At 39.7% G+C, this 16215-nt stretch overlaps 2 protein-coding genes across 2 annotated transcripts; both read right to left on the bottom strand.

Annotated features, from left to right (window-relative positions):
* Positions 1-2022: 2022 nt before the first annotated feature.
* On the bottom strand, positions 2023-7810 carry zdhhc11 (zinc finger DHHC-type containing 11). The gene is made up of 11 exons (XM_063487565.1): positions 7595-7810; positions 6504-6722; positions 5877-6055; positions 5660-5761; positions 5437-5561; positions 5198-5353; positions 4974-5092; positions 4840-4889; positions 4690-4753; positions 4509-4587; positions 2023-2752 (listed from the first exon to the last, which is right to left on the bottom strand). The coding sequence occupies exons 1-11, from the start codon at positions 7616-7618 to the stop codon at positions 2610-2612; spliced, it is 1260 nt and encodes a 419-aa protein (XP_063343635.1). The 5' UTR covers positions 7619-7810; the 3' UTR covers positions 2023-2609.
* Positions 7811-9944: 2134 nt separating this feature from the next.
* On the bottom strand, positions 9945-16150 carry brd9 (bromodomain containing 9). Its single transcript, XM_063486008.1, has 17 exons — positions 16005-16150; positions 15243-15463; positions 14727-14861; positions 14507-14636; positions 14356-14413; positions 13457-13601; positions 13235-13345; positions 12495-12682; positions 12186-12318; positions 11980-12055; positions 11770-11865; positions 11545-11677; positions 11345-11456; positions 11175-11231; positions 10963-11068; positions 10348-10518; positions 9945-10241 (listed from the first exon to the last, which is right to left on the bottom strand). Exons 1-17 carry the CDS (start codon positions 16051-16053, stop codon positions 10141-10143), a joined length of 2022 nt encoding a protein of 673 aa, XP_063342078.1. The 5' UTR covers positions 16054-16150; the 3' UTR covers positions 9945-10140.
* Between the last annotated feature and the right edge of the window lie 65 nt (positions 16151-16215).

Below are 16215 nucleotides of genomic sequence, written 5' to 3'. Positions count from 1 at the left end.
AATAACAATAACAAGCAATAACAATCTTTGGCTTTTGTCCAAACACAGGATGGCCAGAGGGAATTATCGTAAGGGGAAACCCGTCAGACTTTAATAAGCAATCTTTTCAGAATGGATGCATGTCTACAAATACTCATGAATATGACTCTTCTTATGTCCAGGGCTGTAATGTGTTACACAACCAGCAGTAGCCCATAACGGCTGGACGTGGATGGACATTATGTAACCTTTAGTCTTGGTTGGTTCAACTGTGGCACAAAGGTCTGATGTATGCAACTCAAACACAAGGATATAAGCAGAAAGCATGCAAGCCTACAAGCAAGCGAAGAGAGAATAGTGATAGCTGATCATGATGAAAGCAGCCTGGACAGAGTGCAATCACTTGATGACATAATAGTCTAACTCAAGCTACTTCAGTTGCACCAGTGTGTGGTTAGTAGTAGGCTACAGCGAAAACAAGTACACACTGAAAGTGCTTTATGAATAAGAGTTGCCCTGCCGCACTTGTAATACACTAGTATTACCCATAAAAAAAAATACCACCTAATCTGGGTTGACTAGAAAACGCCAGCTTCAGTCCACATATAGGAAATATACTGCAGGTGTCAGGTTCATGAAACAGATTTCACAGATATGCTTACACTTTTGTTGTTAATATGATATTTCTCTTTTCATGTAAAATAAAAATAAACAAAAAGGGGAAGTGTGGTGTTTTTGCGGTCTCGTTAGATCAGGCAAGTAGCGTGGGTGGATTCAAAGATTTTGGGCCCGTCTAGTTTCACTTTGACAGACCCTCACCACTTGTGGCATATAGCAACATGCAAGTATTGATCATCATTTTCAGTTAAAGGCTGTTGTATTGCATATCAATACCATCATCAATACCTATATTTACTCACCACTGTGACCGAATGGTGCAGGATTTTAATTATACACTTAAATTAGACTTAAATTATACAGATGTGAGGTGTGTGCTCCCCCTGCCCCCCCAACTTTTTGTACCAGGTGAACAAGTTCAATGATCTCATCAACAGAAGGGGGAGGATCAGACTTGGCAGGAACAACAAAGCTGACACATCACACAGTCCTCTCTGAGAGACAATAAAATGGACACACTATAAGTTGGTATGCAAACACCGATACAAATTCCCAGCTCACCCATCCAGGTGACACTGGTGTCTACAGCCCTCTAGTGGTGAAAATATGTACAATCCAAGAAATGTACACTTAAAACTCCCTGCAACAATCCATTTATTATATATTCTTAAATAAAACGTGTAATTGAAAAAAAAAATGCAATAACAAAAAGTCTCAAAAGGAACATTAAAATGATTAGTGGCTTTTTTGCTTTTTTAGAGAAAAAGTCAGACTAAATCAGAAAATCAGACAAATGCTTCAAGCAGCAATCATGTGCAGGGTATGTGAAAATGTGCTCCAAAACTTACTTTTGATTCATTTCAAAAGCAGCATACACAAGCTGGTACAGCTGTGGTTTGACCCAGTATATACATGAAGAATGAGAAATTTGGTGCTAAAGGCTGTGGTTGTAAGAATGACATTCACATGTTTGACAATTGTTGCAAAGTGAGCCAGTTTCTTGCACCATCTCCACTAAATCTGTAAACTGTTGGCTGTGTACATGGCACATTTCCTAATAAACAAAGGAAAGCTCACAGTCATATTGTTAAAAAAAAAACCAAAAAACCAAAAAAACACAAACAAACTGCTAATTCCATTTCTGGAGCCTCCTGCTGGCAAACTGAAGGGATTTGCAACTGCAACATCCTTTGTCATTCATTAAAATGTATGACTTCAACTGTAGCCCATTCCAAAAAGTCCTACCTTAATTCTCCATCTTTAGGTGTGTGTCAAAGCTGTATGACTATTTTTCATTCTTTCATTTCTTTGTCAACAAAGCAAATAGTCAGATACATATTTGTATTTTGTAAAATGATGTAGACACTAGAAGTTAAGAAATAAAATAATAGAGCAAACATGGTTTTTATATTCTTTACTGTCATATTTAGCAAAAAAGGGTGTGCTTAACATCGTCAACTTTAAAATCAGTTGTTCATAGAAAGGCAACAGAGAGCTGAAGTGTTATTTCAGGCCACTATCTGCTCCACTCTTCACAGTTAGACAAAACATTTTTCCCATATAAGGTTCTCTCTTTGGTGATCAGATAAAAACGGAAAGATTCTCAAATGTTACCATCAGTGAAATGAACAGGAAACTACACCGTGATATATTTAGTTTTCAAAAAGATGCAAAAATACATCTGTCTAACTGAAATGGAACAGAGACTGACCTGCCTCGCTAACTAAGTCAGTGAGATAAAACATTGCTTTAAATAATTCAACTGTTGTCATTAAAAAACAAACAAACAAACAAACAAAATTATTAAAAAATGAATGAAACCCACTGACGGGTCAAGTTATTCAGTTGGTATACAAAAAAAACAAAACAGTCATATAAAAGTGCATAGGTCCACACAGTACTCTGTTCTTGTAAATAGCCAACATTTCTGTTCCTGTTTTGTGATAATGTCAAAATAAATATTTTCTGAGAGCAGCATCTTCTGATCCACCACCATGCAGACATCTGTTTGTTTAAATATCATCGGGAGTCATGATTGAACTGCCTAGAGGGTCCTGCACTCCAGGAACACTGTAAACAGACTTCACAGTGGCACTCTGAGACTCTTCATCATTGTCAGGCTTCCAGTTTTTGATGTCCCTCAAAGCTATTCCCCCTGTCAAACAGAGGAGATAAGCATTACTTACAAACTGCATGTGCCGACAGTCTTTCCTAATACATACTAATAAACTTACCTGATAATGTAGAAGAACACACTTCATTTACGCTCAGCATAAACACTTGTACACTTTACTGCAATAATTCCAATAACTGTTTGCAGTTCTGAAGTAGTATGCATATACTGCAGATTTCTAATACTTTGCGGGGGTTTCATATTTGTAAATGAAGTTGACATACACTCAATAGGACATTTCATTAGGTACACCTTGCTAGTACTAGATTGAACCACTTTTGCCTTCAGAGCTGCCATAGTTGTTTGTGGCACAGATTCAACAAGATCCTGGAAATACTTATCATATGAATGCTTCACACAGTTGCATTGTGAACTTCCTGTCCCACCACATCCCAAAGGTGCTCTACTGGATTTGAGTACATGGTTTAAGATGATGATTTGAGCTTTGTAACATGAATAATTTTTCTGTTGTAAGCAGCGATCAAAAGATGAAATGCCCAAAGTGTGCCAAGGAAACATCCCCTACACCAGCCATTCACAAAGTCAAGAATACTGTGGCCAACTTAAAAGCAAGAAAATCTTAAATCTTCACTCTAATCAAAATACAAGAGAAAGTGATGCATTTCATGGAAATTTTAATTTGAAAAAAACTAAACAAAAACAAAAACAAAACATCAACAACATAGGCTATTGGCTATAAACTGCTAATGTTACTCAGTCATATGCAAACCCGTATGCAAAGTGTTACTGCCAATATGTGACCCGTGTGTCACTGGGACACAAACCTCAATACCAGAGCAGTAAATGTAGGTCAGAGTAATGAATAATAATACAAACTAACCACATTCTATTACCAGTTTCAATATATGTATATAAATATGAAACTGTCCATAGTTTCAGAATTTCTGTTATTACTACGGCCAACCTGCAAGTACCTTTGGAGCACACTAGGTGGCCCCAGCCCACACTTTGGAAATCACTGCCCTACACAATTACACCACCAGCACCAACCTAAACTGTCGATACAAGTAGGTTGGATCCATGCTCTCATGGTTATTTTGATGGTGTCTGTGCAAAACTCTGACATTACCATTTGAATGTTGCAACAGAATTGAGACTCATCAGACCAAGCAAAGTTTTCACAGCTTTCTATTGTCCAATTTTGGTGAGCCCATGTGAATTATAGTCTCAGTTTCCTATTTCTAGCTGACAGGAGAGGCACCTGGTGTGGTCTTCTCCTGAGCCCATTTGCTTCAAGGTTTGATGCATTCAGAGAGGCTCTTCTGCAGACTTTGGTTGTAACAAGTGATTATTTCAGATAGTGATGCCTCCCTATCAGCTTGAAGCAGTCTGGTCATTCTCCTTGACCTCTGGCATCAATAAGGTATTTTCAACCAGAGAACTTGTGTTCAATAGATATTTTCTCTTTTTCTTACCATCCTTTATAAAACATAGAAATGGTCATGTGCGAAAATCCTAGCAGATCAGCAGTTCCTCAACAACCACGCCACGCGCGTAGTCACTTCGATCACTTTTCTTCCTAATTCTGATGTTTCAGCAGGTCGTCTTGACCATGTCTACATGCACTGAGATGCTGCCATGTGATTGGCTGATTAAATATTTGCGCTATTATTTGTGTAAGAGTTATTGAACACGTCTACCTAAAAAAAGTGTAAAGTATAAAGTAACTGTAAAGTATAAAAGAGCTCATTGGTAAAGAGTACAGATGAATACTTACTTGCTATATTTTCACTGGGATTTTCTGTACCATAACGGAATTTGTTCTCTTTGTCGGCTGATTTCTTAAAGTTTTCCAGCTATAAAAAAACAAAACAAAAACAAACCCTCAAACACTTTAATGCGTCACAAATTAGATCCATCATAAATCAATCAAAGAAAATATAAGCAGACATGCTTACCTCTGTGCATATGGACTCCGAAAGCCGGCTGGTGAACGGATCTTTATCATGAAATTTGCAAGAACTTCAAGAAAGCCAGAGAGGTATTACTATTTTTTAAAACAAACAGCTTTAAAAGAAGTGTTACAAAACAGAAAGGAATTATTTTACCTTGAACGTTGTGACAATGATGGCTCACAGTCAACTGAGGCCTCTTGGTTCTATTAAAAGAAAAAAAACAAAGCTACTGAATACAATAGACTAAACAGGTGAATAACAGTTAAGAGGCAGAAAAGAAGCCTGACCTGTGGAGCCTTATGAGTTTTTGCATTACGAGTACCATTTCCTGCTTCGACGTCTTGTTTCTTTGCTTCTTTTTGCCGCTGCAGCTTAACATAATCATACGTGCTTATGCCTTTATGATCTATAAACCAGAGTGAGGAGCAAACACCACAGGATATAGTGAGGCTTAATCACTGGAAGAGGGGAAAATAACCTTATGAAATGTATGTCTCCAAAATTCACTTACAGAGGTAAAGGTGAAAGCCCAGCAGATGGCTTAGCAGCAGTAGGCAGGTGGTGCTCAGCATGACTGTTACGAAGGCTAGTATTAGGAGACCAGCTGAACTCGTCTTTATGGGAGCTAACGGCAAAAACATCAGCCAGGTACTATTCCCCGACACATCTTTGAAAAGAAGGAACAAAAAGGACAGCTTTCAGTGCTGCAATTTCCACCGACTCGGTAAGATTATACTGCAGGTCACTCACCGGCAAACTGCGGTGCAGTCCGTAAGCTGTACGGATCGAGGTAATGCTGAATAAATACGAACAACACAACCACAATAAGCAGAAAGACACCTATTGTAGCTGAGCACAGTGCCAAGAAGAAGTACCTGAAAGTAATGCATGAAAAACAATGAATTTATAGAGCAAGTCTTACTTCATGTGGACAGCAACGATAAGGCTCATAAATCCAAAAACTTCAACTTACTGGTAGTTCCTTCCACCCACACAGGTGTTCAGCCATTTGCAATGGTGATCAAAGTCTTCCACACACTTGTTGCAAACACCACAGTGTTTTACTTTGGGGCCACTGCAAGAAGATTGTATTTTTTACATCATTACAAAAACGTTTTTCCTCATTTGTGATAGGGTACCTGCCAATTTGAAAATGCAAATGAACATTGACTGCTGCTCAGGATACATACACATTCACATCACAAAGATAACAGTGCAGGTCGTGGATAACATGCGGTTGCTTTGTTCGGTCAAAGAGAGGCATCGGCGTGGAATAGCTCTGCTTGGCCCTCACGCTGTCATCTGCTGGATCTATAGTGAGAGCTGCGATGTGTGCGAATAAGTGCACAATAAACGCTATGCCCATCAGCTGCACAAAACAACAGTCAAGGAAGTTTTTTTGTTTGTTTGTTTGTTTTTTTTAAACGGCCTTAAAGAATATTGCAGCGTGTGATAAATGTGCACTAATGTGAAAAAAATATTAAGTGGGACTAGTATGAGAGAACAACTGCTGTACAAGTCTTGTGCATGAGAAATAAAGACTGAAGACATTGACTGTTCTTGTGGTTGACATCATGCGGCATTCAACAGCTTACAAAAAGACCACTGATTATGTCTTTTGGGTCAGAAAAAGAAAGTGTGTCACACTGGGTGTGACTGAAGCCCATACAGACACGCCACACAACAAAATCCTTGTCCTGTTCAGCAGCACAGACACAAAAAAAGACAAAAAAACCCCAAAACAAAAAAACCTCACAGCACAGGCTAATGTTTGCTCCACATTCAAATAAGAAAGACCCACTGTGTGTTAAGGATACAGTATAGGCCACATGTTTCCACGGCAGGGGCAGAAGCGGGATATAGATACCAAAGCTGACTATGGTGAGATAGCTGTACACCGACCACCCAACCACCTGGAAGGCTTGAGGGGGCCACGACCATCCGTTCCTTCTGGGAGGCTTGGAGGGGACAAGCTCATTTTTGCTGCTGCCAAGCATGGGAGCTGTCTGTCTGAACCTCTGACTGAAGCAGTTCATCTAGATGGTGCGAGAGAAGAATAAGGACAGGTTGGAGTACACGTAAAAGTACAGTACTGGCAGAGTGTGGCCACATTTGCTGGGGAAATGAGCTAGGAAAATGAGTTGAGCATAATGGCAGTGACTGTTCGTCCACAGATGGTGCTATACCGAGACTGTATTAGGCGCAGCTAGATGTACTACAGTGTTCGGCCACTCTGGTTTACTTTCAAGGGTGTATATTTATTGAAAAAGAAATATATAAGCACTGCAGTGTGATAGTAAAGTGAAGTGTAACTGAGGAGCAGTACGAACTACATTTCTTACATTTTAAACTTCATAAAAGCAGCATTAATTTCTTAGCCACTAAATTAAAAAGGCAAATAAACAAGAACGTGGACTCAGTCGCAAAGCCTGCAAGAAACAGCTGATTAAAGTGACTTCCACAAACTTTGACATCCCCTTCTTTTTCACAGGCCTTGCAATCACATGTTTTGCTTTTAGCCTTACCCTTAGCACAGCATATGAATTGTGCAATCCGTTTAACTTAAAAAGCATAAAAGGTCAACTATTTCTGGACTTTCTGCAAAAAGGCAGTTAATTATGTTCTTGTTCATCTATGCATTAGAAATCTGAGTGCAACTTTGCGTTCTCTGTCAACAAAAGAAGCAACAGAGCCATCCAGCTGTATTTCTGGCAGCTAGTTTTGTTGCCTCTGCTTTGCTTAACAACTAAAGCGAGTAGCTGGCAATCAGTTTAAGGTTGCTTTAGTGGATCAACCCGGCTGTTTAATTTGCAATCAATCTAGCTGACTCCATTTGTACCCGTTAAAATAACAATAATAATAATAATAATAATAACGACGACACTAGTCTTAACCCATAATTACTTACCTTTCTACTTGCGACAGCGACCATAACATTAAAGTTTCTTCAGTTCATTCGATTTTCACCGCCTAATGTCCCATCACAACTTTGTCAGCCAAGCAGGTGCTTCTTATGAGTAAAATTCACATGATAATAAAAACACGACAACATCGACAAATCACTTTAAAGCTCCCGGATGTTGGATAAAACGGGCACACCGGTCCTCCGGTGTCCTTGGATTTGTGAAAGCAGAAGGACGCGAAGTAGAAGAATCAACTCACTCAGCAGGACGGTGCAGCGCTATGGAAACTGTGCGACTGCGCATGCGCAATGGCTCTCTTCGCGATACCTGCCCTTTTCCCTTTTTTGTGTGCTTGTGTTTGTGTATTTTCTTCTTTGTCAATCTTGACTCGCCAGATGATATGCATGCAACTCGCCTATTAAACGCACTATTAAATACTTACAGGTGTCAGGGAATTTGAAACCAATGTTCAATGCTTCCACAGAACAAGAAGGAACTGCAGACAGACATATGTCCTCACAGGGTACTTCTGCTTTCAAAACTAAAGCCCGTGCTTTATTTTCAACTCATATTAGACCGTGCTAAATGCATATGTAGCAGCACCCATAGTTCTTCAGTTTCACTTCCCCAACACACCGAGACAAACAGCGTACATTGCTCAGTTAGAATTTACAGGTGGAAGCTTACCCATGCTGAAAACCCGAGGACTCAGCAGTTCAGTTACTCTGAAACTACGTTTTAGCTGCAAATGCACGACATTTCCTATTTTTGTGCTCCCACAGTGTATATACAGTGCTGTGAGAAAGTACTTGTACCCTTTCTGTTTTCTTATTTTTTGCAGCGATGTCAGACTTACATGCTTCACATCATCAATGAAATTGTAATATTAGACAAAGTTTTATTTATACATTTATTTATTTGTATTTATTCAAGCCTTCCTGGCCCTGTGTGGAAAAAGTTAGCACCCCCCCCCAACACACACACACACACACGCACACACACACGTCTGGTTTGCTATCCTCGTGGGGACATCCCATTGACATAATGCTTTCCCTAGCCCCTTACCCTATCCCTAACCATTAAAAATGAATGCCTAACCCTTACCCTAAACCTAACCATAACCTAATTGTAACCCTGACAGTAAAACCGCATTTTGAGTGTGAAAATTGCTTTCAACCCCGAGGGGACCTGGATTTTGGTCCCCACGGTGCAGAAAGTCCCCACCAGGATAGTAAAAGTCAGATTTTGGTCCCCACCAGGATAGTACGAACCCGTACACACACACACACACACACACACACACACACACACACACACACACACACACACACACACACACACACACACACACCTTTAAAATAGTTAATTGTGATTGAATCAATAAATCACTTAAATAGAACCGATCTTACAAGGTCATGCAAGCTAAACAAGTCCAAAAAGCAACACCTATGACATCATACCACTATCTACAGAAACTGAAGAACAGATGAGAAAGTAATTGACATCTATCGCTGAAAAAGACTAAACATTTCTAGTCAACCACAGTGAGAGCCATTGCACATCAGTGACTCATCCAGGAGATCACAAAAGAACAGCATCTAAAGAACTGCAGGGCTCACTAGTTTCAGTTAATGATTCGACAATAAGAAAAATACTGAATAAAAATGACATGACAGAACTCGGCCCCTGTGACTTATCCGGGCCGAGTCACAGGGCCAGCGGCCTAAGCAGAGAAGCTCAAACCTCCCTCCCCCCAGCCACCTTCTCCAGGCCAGCCAGGAGATATGGTTTCACCAGCGTGTCCTGGGTCTGCACCAGGCCTCCTCCTGGTGGAACATGCCCAGGACACCTCACCCAGGAGGCATCCTTGTCAGATGCCTGAACCACCTGTACTGGCTTCTTTCAACGTGCAGGGGTAGAGGCTCTACTCTGACGTCCGGATGGCCAAAATCCTCACCCTATCTCTAAGGGAGAGGTCAGCCACCCTTTAGAGAAAGTTCATTTCCACCACTTAAAACCCACAGATAAAAGCTGAACTTTATGGAAGGTTCGATTCCTGTTACATCTGCAGTAAAACATCGAATTTCACAAAAATACATCACACCAGCAGTCCATAGTGGTGACAGTATTATCGTCTGGGGCTGGATGACTTGCCGTAATTGCTCCAACCATGAATTCTGCTCTTTACCAGAAAAGGAGAATGACCGACCTTTATTTAATTACCTTAATAAATGAAATCAGCATTTAAAAACTGCATTTTGCATTTACATGCAAAAAAAAAGGACTCAAGAAGAGGGCAAATGCTTTTTAACAACACTGTATATAATCAGAATAAGTAAGAGATTTGTGCACACATTCACAAACACAAGCACAAACATTTATTTTTCAAGTGCTGCAACTCATACAAAAACATACAATTACACTAGTCTGTACAGTTATGTTCAGTCTTTAACAAAGGTCTGAGGCTTCTGCTTTCTTCACTGCAATCCAACAGTCCATAACAGAGTAGCCAGAGAGGTTAGCAACAGGATAACAGCGCGGCAGTGTGTGGTCAGCTGTTGGCCGTGTTCTCTGGCTCTGGAGACTGCAGGAACTCATAGGGATCATGAACCATTTCAGACTGGTCCCCAACACCCAGATGAGATGGGCTCCCTATGGATGCACGAAAAAATGGTTCTTATGTTGTATTGCTGGCACTAGCAGCTCATTTCATATAATCATTAAAATAAAGGGAAAAGAAGGCATTTGCTGGAGATACCTAAGTGGTGCTGGTCCCTCTCAGAGGCATTAGAGAGTGAGGACAGGTTGGATGAGGGTCTGGAGCCAACTCTGTCCACCTGCGCTTCTTGGAACTCCTGCAGGAGTTTATCAGCATCATCAAAAGGCTGCTGGCCCTCCTCATTACCTGGCTCTTTTTTCACCGTTTTGCCTGATATCAAAAAAATAAATATGGCTTCATTATCGGGAATTAAAGGGCACTTCACGCGACCTTAATAAGGACGCACATCCATAAAAAACTAAACTAAAACTTGCACAATTCAGCTGAATTTTGTTAAGTAGAACACTATACATTTTTCCCATAGAAAGCTCCTTTAAACTTTGAGTACAGATTCAGTGGAAAAGAAAGTGAAACAGCAAATTCAGCATTTCTGTTCTATGTCAATGAAGGAGACGTGGCTGCCGCATGTGCTGAAAAATAGTAAACATGTTTACATGGAAATAATGCCCTTTATTCCAGCAACTCCAAATATTTACCTACCCCTATGGTAACATCACGTTTACCTGGCTTCTCTTATCTAAATGTCATTGTATCTGAATTACTGATATAGAAATGTGAATGTGTATATATAGCATGTTGATAGAGAACAATCACCTAATGAGTTAAGCATGGTGATATCCAGAGACATATCTGGATAAGTCTTCATTGACATGAAATCCAGCACTGAACTCCCCTCTCCCAGGCCAGCTCCGTCTGCCATCTGAACAGAAAATATCCAGCTTGAATTAGTCAATCATTTCAGTCGAAACAAGAAAAACAATAATCAAAACATATTATAGTATCTCCTTTCATGAGCCACAGCGTACCTGCATGTCACAGATGTTCGATTTGGTTTCGTCAGGTTTCAGCATTATATTTCTCTTCTGAAATGTTTAGAATAAAGAAGCTTCATAAACGCAGCAGAGGAACTAAACTTTTCTTTAAGCAAGCAAAAAAAGAAAAAGAAGAAGAAGAAGAGAAAAAAAAGAGACTATACCTGTCGTATCTGATTGACAGCTTTTGTGTGATCGCCTGCGGTCATCTTGTCCAGGAGCCCATCAACCCAATGCTTGGTGACACCGCTGCAGCCCTTGACAAACTCCTGTATACTTAAGTGGTGAAAAAAGGTGATCAAAAATTAAAAACTTACCACAACTGGATAATTTATCAGTGCGATCAAAAAACATGACCGCCTACCTTAAAGCGCACTGAACCCCTGTGTCATCTCCATAGGCTGAATAGAGCATGTCCATCTCATCAGGTAACAAGTCTGCAAAGACAGAGTTTTTCTGGAGGCTCTGGACGTTGTAGGCACTGCTAAGAAAGGTCACTATACAAAGAGAAAGAAACTTGTTAAAAAGCATGAACTATTTAAAATAATTAAGATTAAGTAAATCAACGAAAGTGTATATTATCACATACCTTTGTGTCTCCTGTCATCTTTGAAGCCCAGGGTTGTTAACCCAGGCAGAAGCTTATTTGACAGAGAACTTAGATCCACTTTATGGGTCTCTTCCTCTGCAAAACAATAAATCAAACTGGGTTCTTACAGCGATATCACATATTATAATGATATAGCAGAAGTAAAAAGGTTTTAGTAGATATATAAAAGGCCGTGTAGTGATAGCAAACCTTCTGCATCAGGATCGAGTTGATTTACAACAGTATACAAAAGAGAAGCGTCAGACTCCTTACGCAAATACCCCATCTGAAAAAGCAAAACACTGGGTAAATTAAAGGCTTTAAAAGCTGTCAGCTCTAATAATAAAAAAAGAGCTATAACTTGTGTAAACATTGGATACAACTGGATTGTATAAAAAGTGTTCAAAGTGTAAAACCTTGGAGTTTGGCATGTATCTGTTGATGCGGTCGTGAGCTTCATCTGCAGAATGTTCAACCAGTGCCAGAACATGCTCCTCTGCTGTGCTGTCAGTCAAGCTGCATGCGTTTCCCTCTGGTTCATACAGGTAACTGAGACGGCAGAAATGTTACACAGTATCAGTACACAGACGAGGTGTTGTGTGACAAGATTCACAATGCATCCAGTGTCAGGCACTTCCCCACTGGCTTCTCTGAATATGTTCGTCTGAACACGTTTGCAAAAAAAGTAAAGGTGACATAAAATGTAGACACTGTTCAGGGAATACCTGATGACTTCCTTCATGTCCTTGGCTGGCTGTTTCCTGGGCTTCCTTGGAGATTCCATTGGAATGCGGATTGTCTCTGGAGGAGGAATGTCAGCTGTCAGGTCTTCATCCCCCAAAATGGCTGCTTGCTGGGTAAAATCCATGTCCTGCATGAATGACATGCTGCGTTTCAGAGCCAAAAGCCGTTCCTGGACAACGAGTAGAAAGAAAAAAAAAGACACAATATTTACATTCATTGCATAAATTCCACTTTTATGGAAAAGCAATAATAAACAATGATATTGGTAGTAAAGCATTTGCACTGATTCCATAAACGTGTGACAGCATATTTTAACCAAAGCAAAAACATATATCCTCAAGTTTTAGGTTTAGAACATCAAGGTTTGCATTACTAGTAGCATTAGTTAACAACATTTGCAGTCGATTGAATATTGTTTAAATTAATGGTATATCTTCGGAGTGATTCGTTGGATTGCAACACCCAAATCAGTTTTATTTGTATGTGAGAGTCGTACAACTCTGCTACTAAAAATAACAGCGCTTTGAATATATTCCATAACTGTGGAACACACTGTATGGAACATGATTTGACTGCTAATAACGTCCTTTGTGATCTCTGTTGCTGTGCTGTTTTATCTTTATAAAACAACAATATAATGTACACATCAACAACAATCATACACTGTTGCTATAACAAATGAATAAAGTGTTTTTGCCTTTGGTTTGCTTGACCGTGTTACCTTGCTCATCATCTTGAATCCTGTGTGAAGCAATTTCTTTGCAGCCTTGTAGTAGACAGTCTCTGGTCGGTTGTATACCATGGCATTGTCACACATCAGTTTAAAATCAGCCTGAGGAACAAAAAGTGTTCAGTCAACTATGAAGGCTGCAGGTTTAATGCCCAACATCTTTAAGCTGGGAAGAAAATCTAATTCACAATTAGATGTTAAAGGCACCCTCACCTTAAATTCTGTTACTGTTTTATATTCATTGTTTCTATTCTTGTCTTTCATGGTGCTGAAGTCCATAGGATGTTTGATGATCATTGAGTAACCAGGAGCGATTGCATCTGTTACTGGAAATGCAAAGAACCCATGGGGATCTTTCCTGGAAAGATGAGAGACACACCATCAATGTTATTGAAAGCACCAGCTTTTAGAGTTGTTTAGACTTGCCCAGTGTTCTGATCTGATCAAGAACGTTATCTTTCAGGTCAAAATGGTCATTATTAATGGATCTTGCTGTGCTTTTATCAAACAAAGAATTTCATAATGTAGCCTTATTCACATGCCACATTTTGTAATCTGTGATAAACAAACAGGGCTTCCCCTCAGTTCTTCAAAAGAATAATAATTCATTATCTGCTAGGTTAATGTTTGAAAGCATGTCAAAGGAGCAATATTTATTGCCATGTTCAAAATGTAGCATGCTGGTGTTCCACGACACAACAGCAAATGCAAAATACTCTATTTTTAGAGTACTATTAGCAGGAAAGTAATGCGAAGCTCCCTCTCTAAGAGAATATATGTGTTTATCTAAGCTCATGCTAATCTGCCAAGTGGACTGTGGGAAAAGACACATGCAAAACTGACATTTTTAACCTACTGGTATAAAAAAGGAAACAGAACTACTGTGGACTGCGCTCATCGTAACATGTACAGTTAGGGCCACATATATTTGGACACTGACACAAGTTCTGTTTTTTTACCTGTTTACCGAAACATTTTCTAGTTATAGTTACATAATGGACATGGACATGTGTAGACTCTCAGCTTTCATTTGAGGGTATCAAATGCAATGAAGGCATCTGCAGTGCTTGCATTTGGAAGATTTTGCTGTAAACAGACAACATTCTTCTTACCTCTGCAGCTGCCTCAGAAAGTGCTCTAGCAGCTGTTGCCGTGGTGTGGACTCATTCTCTAAATCGGGCAAACATAAACTTACAAGTAAATTTTTGCCCAAATAAAAAATGCTTGTAAAAATTGTATGTGCTTATAGACAGGTAGTCTTGCCTTGCTGTGTCCGGCACGCTCTGACTGGCCTGTCTCCTGGTTGTTCTACGTCCACCTTCACAGTGGGGTGAAACTCCTCCCCTTCGGGCTCTATTTCAAACCTTTCTTTCTTCTTCTTTTTCTCTTCTGGCTGTAGAGATACACACAGAATGTAAACAACTTGTCAAAAATAACCATAAATAATTTATTGGTCACAATCTTAAGATTTAAGTTTTATCACCTCCAATCCAATACTTTTTGACAGTGTGAATGGTTCAACAGGTCCAGCACCACCACCACTACTACTACTAGCAACAGTCACTGCTGCCGCCTCTGATTCACTCTGCTCCCGCTCCCTCTTCTTCCTTTTCTCCTCCTGTGAAATGGTAAATAGTAAATGGACTGATTGTTATATAGCACTTTTCTACTCTCCCAGAGCACCCAAAGCGCTTTATACAAGAAGCCTCATTCACACAAGCACTGTCTTTGACACTTAAGTGCAATCTACCAATCAAAAACATTCATACGTCAATGGATGCATCAGAGAGCATCAGTATCAGTATCTTGCCCAAGGATATATGGCATGCAGACTGGAGCAGCCAGAGATCAAACCACCAACCTTCCGATCAGTAGATGACCTGCTCTACCTCCTGAGTTACAGCCACCCCAATGAAATGAAAGCCAATTAAAAAACAAACAACTTAAAGTAGTAAATGGTGCATTAGTCACGCAGAAGAACGATCTTCAGCTAACTAACCTTTCTTCGCCTTCTCTCCTCATCATCTACATATTTGTCTTTATCCTTTTCAGACTTTTTCTTCTTTTTTTTCTTCTTTTCTTTGTGACGTTCTCGCTCGTGGTCTGATCTGTCATCGTAGTAGCTGGAGTCATGGCCTGACCCAGAGAGTTCAGTCACTTCGCTTCCTCCAACTTTAAGCACAAGCTTCAGAGGCTTCTCAAGAGCTTTGTCCTCATAGTCTACAACCAAAACGAAGAATAGGTAAAGGTTTTGTGTCAGGCAAATAGCAGTGACAGAGTAGAAGGGCAGTATGAAAGAAGTTGACATTAACATGCAGATTTTCTTTAAAAAACAAAAGACTTTACACGCCAAACTGGTTATTATATAAAAAAGGCATAATAAACTCTCTGGTTTATATAAAATAAAAGGCATAATAATCTCTTTGTTGTTTATTTTTTATGTATGTATTTTTATGTTGTTTATGTATTTTTTTCTACTTACAACCCAAATACAGTTTGTAATTTTTAGAACTGTTTTATAATAATTTATAACGTAAAACAAACAACAATAAGAAAAAATAGTATACAACGTAATGCAGCAAAGTGATTAATGCGAGATTTTAGCTCTAAATAATTCCACCAGTAGATGAATGAATGAATGGAGCTACTATACATAAACTAAACTCTGTCAGCTTTAATGCTAGCTAACATAATGCTAGCTAGAACAAAAGCGACGCTGCAGTGAGCGCTCGGTGTGCAAATAAAATGTGCTCTAATGTACCGTCAACTGTTCTCCATTCCGGTTTATGCTTCTTATGTTTTTTCCCCATGTTTCTGTTCAAATGCTCGTCGTAAATTTATTCCAGTTAACAGTGGTCGCTATCGTTAGCCTAGCTGTGACGAGTTACGATCTTGGCAACAAGAGAGATGGTGGGCAGACGTGACGCTACAAAAACTACTGTTGTATTTCCGGTTTAAACAAAACGCGCGGA

Source organism: Pelmatolapia mariae, linkage group LG10_11 (genome assembly GCF_036321145.2).
Source record: "Pelmatolapia mariae isolate MD_Pm_ZW linkage group LG10_11, Pm_UMD_F_2, whole genome shotgun sequence".
In the NCBI taxonomy this organism is placed as follows: Eukaryota; Metazoa; Chordata; class Actinopteri; order Cichliformes; family Cichlidae; genus Pelmatolapia; species Pelmatolapia mariae.
Note: the sequence above shows the minus strand (reverse complement) of the source record. Positions and strands in the feature narration are given on the sequence as shown.